Here is a 7,039-nt window from a genome sequence, read left to right as displayed (position 1 = left end):
GAACACTTTGGAAACGGAAATAAGAATTGAGAATTGACCCCGTAGGGCTCGTTTGATAAACGTGATTTTATTTGACTGTTTTCTTGATAATCATGAAGTGGTGTCTGGACCTATTGATCGATTTGTGAAGCCTTTTAATTTTATGATTCCTTTGGTCGAGATTCATAAATAATGATGCTTCCCATAATTCTTTTTATGGTATTACCAATCTTAATCAGGTTCGTCTTCTTTGTTTTTATTTGGTATTGAAAAACTTAAACTTTGATGTCTCTAAAGAATTTATGTTTTTTTTTTTATTTATTTTGCTTCCCATCACACTAAGCCTTTCACAAGATTTATGTTTTTTAATTTATGGCATAAAAGTGGAAACCATTTGTTTTAATTATTGTTAAATAAAAGCACTAACAAGGGATTATATATTTTTCAATTTTGCTTTGGATCATCATGATTTGTTGATTGAAATATCTCATGGTTCTCCGACTACAAAATTCTGAAAATGCAATATTGTCATTAATGATAAAAGATAACTTTAAACTTAAAATTAAACATTTTTATCACCAACTAAGTTCGATCAACTTGAACTGTTTGCGAATTAAAATTGCATCATTCCCATGGGATGATGTTTGTATCATTAGAATGAACCCTATAAGTTTTGAACTTTTGATTTTTTTGGTTTGTACAAATAACATATTTCTAATCGATATTTTTGTCTTTGGTTGGTTTGATCCTTATCCAACTTTAATTTTGTATCTTTTATCTTGACACATATATTGCTTTTAGTTTTCTTTTATCATTTACCTATTGTTAAAGTTTAGAGTAATTTTGTATCTTTGGTATTTTACATGTGTTGTTCCTTGTGTATGTTCATGATAATATAAATTCCTTAAGAATATATTTAGAACCATTCTGAGAGAATATTTACAAATCATTCTTGCAGAATATTACATAATCACTTTGATAGAGTGTTTATAGAACATACAATCACATAAAAGAGAAATGAACATGATGATCAAGTGCTTGAAGGTTGGATGATGGCATGTGGGATGAAGATGAACAATAGTCAATGATCTTCACAAAAGAAAGAACCGGCAGAATAATATACACTATAATGATAAGACTATATGTTATAGTATATTCAGTTAGAATAATCTACAAATTGTGTTTGTTTTGCTATTAATGAGTGTTTCATTATGATAGAATAATCTATCAAGATTTTTATTTTTTAAGAATGTGATGACAAAAATTTTACTTGTATCAGAAAATTTGTTATTCTTAGAAAGTTCATTCAATCAAGAAATATTGTTAGTTCGTTTGAAGATGATACGATCTGATATTCATTATATAAGAATATGTATTCTGGCATTCAATCAAAATATGTATTCTTTAAGAATATGTATTCTGACATCCTCATAGCATATATCATTCTAACAGAATGTCATTCTAACATAATAAATTCGATTATTATAAAAAATACGTTGGAATTAATATGGAATTAGTTTAAAATTTTCATATTTTAAAAATTACAAGAATTAGTTATCCCTAAATTTCCGAAAATTTCCTTTTTTAAATATAATTAATTGTCGAAAATACCCTTATCCTGAAATCTGTGTGATTAAATTGATTATTTTTAATTAGTTAATAAATATAAAACCCCAACTTAAATTACCACAAATGATTTGCTCGAACACAATACTTAGTAAAAACACAATAATCTAAGTCTCTCTCTCTCTCTCTCTCTCTCTATATATATATATATATATATATATATATATATATATATATATATATATATATATATATATAAAACTTATTTGTTAAAAACCTCTTTTAAGAATATATGGTGCTTTTTGTGAGATTATATCCCTTTATTTAATGTTACAGAGAACTTCATATATGCCTTTCTTAAACATTAAAATATCACAATTACCCAACTTAATTTCTAAATATCATATTTAGCCATCATAAAATTTCTAAATATCATATATGTCCTTTTTAAACATCAAAATATCATATATGCCCTACTTAAATATCAAAATATCATATATGTACTTTTTAAATATCAAAATATCAATGGTAATATTTAAAACATCCTCCATCTACAACATGATAATAATCAACAATAACAAAAAACTAAACAATCAAAATATACATTCCATTAAGAGGGTTGAAGATTAATCTTTTTGTTTGTCGAAAGGGCGATATTCCAATAATTTAGAAGTTCACATTCCATTATCATAGACGTAAGGATAATATGGTTAAATTTTTTAATTATTATAATAATTCTCATATATAAAAAATGATTATAAAATATTAAAAACATTATAAAAAAAGATTTGGGCAAATATTATATTTTGAAGGTTTATGAAGGGAAATTATGATATTCAGAAATTAAGCTGGACAAATATGATATTTTGAAGTTGAAGAGAGTATATATGAAATTCTCTGATACTAACATTTTATTTAAGTAGCTTTAGTTTTAGTCAAGGTATGATATGTTTTAGACGCTATTCAATAGACAAAACAAAATAATAATAATAATAATAATAATAATAATAATAATAATAATAAATGCCAGGAAAAATAACAACATCACTTTCTTTATATTTATTATCCTCATATTTATCTTAATGTTATCGCGTTCACATGTTCAAGGAATGCATGAGAATCATTCGATTTATTAGATATTCTCAAATGGCCACATCGATCCGACCCCATCTCCATGAACTCAATAACGCAACTTGGACATGACATCCATCTAACTATTGGTATCAGTTTTACCTAATGTAAATCTGAAGTAAATCAACTGAAACTTGTACTAAAATTTATCGTCTGTTTTTTTGTTGCTGCTCCTCCGCTAGTTACTTGCTTGGCGGTGGCTCGTTTTTAATATATTTTTCGTTTACAATATATATATATATATATATATATATATATATATATATATATATATATATATTACACTATTAAATCCAACATTGACATTATATACCGACGTCTTTTTGGTAACCAATTATTTTTTATTTCTTTTGTAACATTCTTTTCTTTTTCTTCTTATAGCTAGATTGTCATGAGGAATACAATTCAAAGTGTAATAAGTCCTTTGTGGAAATGTATGACATTAGCTTCTACATAAAAGACATTCTTGTGGAAAAATATGAAATTGCCATAAATTACTTTTCCGAATAAGAGGAAATGAAATATACAAGATGAAAGGGCAGCTCATGTATAAATCAGGATACCATCATTTTTTAAAACACAACATGGCAAAGCAAATAATGTCTTCTTCAAACTTCTTACTTTTCTCTCTAACTCTACTAATCATTACAGTACTCTTGCCCATACCAAATTTTGCTTCTGCTTCTTTGGAGGAAGCCAATAATCTTCTTAAATGGAAAGCAAGCCTTGAAATCACAAACAAATCCTCGCTCTCTTCATGGATGCCCCTCCCTATGAATTCTAGTGCATCAGTTCCATGCACTTATTGGTTCGGAGTAATTTGCAATGCTGATGGGAGCATTCAGAAGTTGAACCTCACGTCATCTGAATTACAAGGTACACTTCAACAAATTTCATTCTTTTTCCTACAAAATCTTACACATTTGGATCTCAGTGAAAACAACTTCTTTGGCCCTATCCCACCAAAAATCCGACTCTTGTCCAAACTTGTCTATCTTGATTTTTCAGAGAATAAGTTTTCTGGTGTAATCCCGCCTGAAATAGGAAGCATGGTCTCACTTGAGATCATAGACTTATCCTCAAACAATCTATCTAGCTTGATTCCTCCTTCATCATTGGGTGCTTTGACATCTTTGAATGTCCTTTCTGTGTACAAAAATCAACTCTCTGGTCACATTCCTATTGAACTTGGGAATTTGAAATGTCTCACTTTTCTTTTGGTGAGCAAGAATCAACTTAGTGGCAACATTCCTTCATCACTAACAAACTTGAGCAACCTACAATCTCTGTACCTTGGTGAGAACAATTTATCTGGCACCATTCCTATTGAACTTGGGAATTTGAAATCTCTCACTTTTTTTGTGATGAGCAAGAATCAACTTAGTGGTTACATTCCTTCATCACTAGCAAACCTGAGCAATCTACTTCATCTGAACCTGGCTCATAATAAGTTATCTGGTCCCATTCCTATTGATCTTGGGAAATTGAAGTCTCTCACTAGGCTTTTTGTAAGCAACAATACACTTAGTGGTTCTATTCCTTCATCAATTGCAAATCTGAGCAACCTACAATTTTTGTTCCTGGATCAGAATAAATTATCTGGTCCAATTCCCACTGAACTTGGGAATTTGAAGGCTCTCACTAATTTTCAAGTGAGTGAAAATCTACTTAGTGGCTCTATTCCCTCCTCGCTAGAAAACCTCAGTGACCTACAGTGTATGTTCCTACAAAAGAATAATTTTTCTGGTCTCATTCCTTTTGAACTTGGGAATTTGAAGTCTCTCACTGAACTTGCACTAAGCAACAATCAACTTAGTGGTTCTATTCCTTTGTCACTAGCAAACATGAGCAACCTACAATCTTTGTACCTTTATAGGAACAATTTATCGGGTCCCATTCCAATTGAACTAGGGAATTTCAAGTCTCTCAATGATCTTGATGTGAGCGACAACAAACTTAGTGGTAGCATACCACCAGAGTTTGCAAATTCAACTCAACTACAAAGACTTGATCTTTCTTTCAATAACTTGGTAGGTGAAATCCCTAAAGAATTTGGGAAGATGAAAAGTATGCTGAATTTGTACTTGTCTAATAACCAACTTTCAGGCACCATACCTCTGGAGCTTGGATCATTCCAAAAACTCCTTGAAATCAATCTATCCACAAATAGACTGAATGGGTCGATACCGGCAAGTATTGGTCAATGGGCACAAATCCATTACCTGAATCTTAGTAATAACAAGCTCAGTGGAAAAATTCCACCCGAGATTAGTAAACTAGTTCAGCTTACGGAATTTGATTTATCTTGGAATTTGCTCACAGAAGAGATACCATCTGAAGTTCAAACTTTGCAAAATTTGGCGATATTAAATCTTTCCCATAATATGCTATCCGGTTCCATTCCGAATGCTTTTACAAATTTGCCTCACGGAATTGATATCGACCTGTCTTACAATGAGCTCACAGGTGCAGTTCCTCAAAGCCCCAACTTTGTGAATGCATCCGTACAAGGCAATCCAGGTTTGTGTGGAAATGTTACAGGATTGCAACTTTGTGCAAGTAATATTTTGAAGAAGAAAAATGATCCCTTTCACTATAGGCTCGTCCTCCTAATTCTGCTCCCCCTTATGGGGGTAGTTTTACTTGGTTTATTCACGTATGGCCTCATTGCTTATCGACAACAAAAGAAAAAGTCTCCACAGAAACCATTGGAAGAAGAAAGTATTGATTATTTTTCCATTACAGGTTTTGATGGAAAAATAGTGTATGCTGATATCTTGAAAGCAACAAATGATTTCGATGAAGCATATTGTATTGGGGTTGGAGGATATGGGGCCGTGTACAAAGCCTAGCTAAAACCTAACAATGTGGTAGCTGTCAAGAAACTTCACTCATCATCTGAGAATGTTGATCATAATGGATTCCTTAATGAGATACAAGCATTAACGAACATAAGGCATCGAAACATAGTGAAACTCTATGGATATTGCTCCCACGCACGCCACTCAATTTTGATTTATGAATACCTTGAAAATGGCAGCCTTGGATCAATCTTAAAAAGTGACATGTTAGCAAAAGAATTGGATTGGTTAAAAAGGGTCAATATTATAAAGGCTATTACTAACGGTCTGGCTTATATGCATCATGACTGCTCACCTCCTATAATTCATAGAGACATTTCCATAGCCAACATCCTTCTTGATTCCGATTATGAGGCGCATATTTCTGATTTTGGCACATCCAAGCTTTTAAAGCTAGACTCATCCAATTGGACTACAATTGCTGGAACATATGGTTATATCGCGCCAGGTAACGTAATCTTGTGATTGTTGTTCTACATCTTCCTATGTTTCATGATGTACATAAATGTATCTATGTTACAATTATGTGAGGTTGATATAACTGTTTTTTATTTTTATCTTATTTTTGTTTGGATGTAGAGCTTGCTTATACGATGGTGGCAACAGAGAAATGTGATGTGTATAGCTTTGGAGTTGTTGCACTAGAAGTGGTCATGGGAAAGCATCCTGGAGAACTCATAACATCTTTACCAACATTATCTGATGATCATCTGGTGAAAGCAAATCTGAGAGATAGTCGGATACCTCCTCCCTCACAAGTTGAGGAACAAGTTGCATTGGTGCTTAGACTCTCAAGAGCATGTTTGAACTCCAATCCACTTGAAAGGCCAACGATGCTCCAAGTTTCAAATCTGTTGATGAAGGCCTGATACAGTGTATTTCTAATGTTCTTTATTTTTTGTAGTTTCCTATGACGCACCATGATAATATTTGTGCAATTAAATGCCTTATTGTTAAAAATACTAATGATATGTTTTCTTATATCTGCATTTAAATGCCTACTTGTTATGATACTCCGGTCTCTGGATATGATTTCTTATATCATTATGTAGTAGATAAACAAATAAGTCAATGAAAATTGCAATCCTTCTAGAAATTTGGCTACAAACGTTTCACTTGTAGTTTTGCAGGGCCTTTTCATAAGTTTTATTTTCAGGTGAAATTAGCACTTCTTCCATCACTTGGAATGTCAATACATGTAAGTAGTAGCAAAATAACATTGGTAACCTAATTGTATACAATACAAAAAATATTATACAATTTACGTCAAATAACTATAAACTCAAATACAAATATGTATAGAGTTTTACAAAATATATGAAGAAGTTTTCAGTTACATGTTGAAGAATTCATAAGAATTTTAACACTAACATAAAAGCACTGTAGTGTATATTTGTATTACTGAAAAGAAAAAAAAAAAAAAAAAAAAAGCAAGAACGTTGAACTATTGTATGTCTTTAAATTTATAATACCGATGCTGCACTCTGCTGCTTTCGCTTGCT

At 31.4% G+C, this 7,039-nt stretch overlaps 1 protein-coding gene and 1 pseudogene across 1 annotated transcript; both read left to right on the top strand.

Annotated features, from left to right (window-relative positions):
• The first annotated feature begins 3,098 nt into the window (after positions 1-3,098).
• LOC145092779 (uncharacterized) lies at positions 3,099-6,633 on the top strand. The gene is made up of 2 exons (XM_079030754.1): positions 3,099-5,985; positions 6,117-6,633. The coding sequence occupies exon 1, from the start codon at positions 3,207-3,209 to the stop codon at positions 5,526-5,528; it is 2,322 nt and encodes a 773-aa protein (XP_078886880.1). The 5' UTR covers positions 3,099-3,206; the 3' UTR covers positions 5,529-5,985; positions 6,117-6,633.
• On the top strand, positions 5,742-6,406 carry LOC145095466 (MDIS1-interacting receptor like kinase 2 pseudogene; annotated as a pseudogene).
• Positions 6,634-7,039: the final 406 nt, after the last annotated feature.

Source organism: Lactuca serriola, chromosome 3, assembly GCF_051521515.1.
Source record: "Lactuca serriola cultivar US96UC23 chromosome 3, Lser_US96UC23_V15, whole genome shotgun sequence".
Classification (NCBI taxonomy): Eukaryota; Viridiplantae; Streptophyta; class Magnoliopsida; order Asterales; family Asteraceae; genus Lactuca; species Lactuca serriola.
This window is presented reverse-complemented; position numbering and strand designations above follow the sequence as displayed.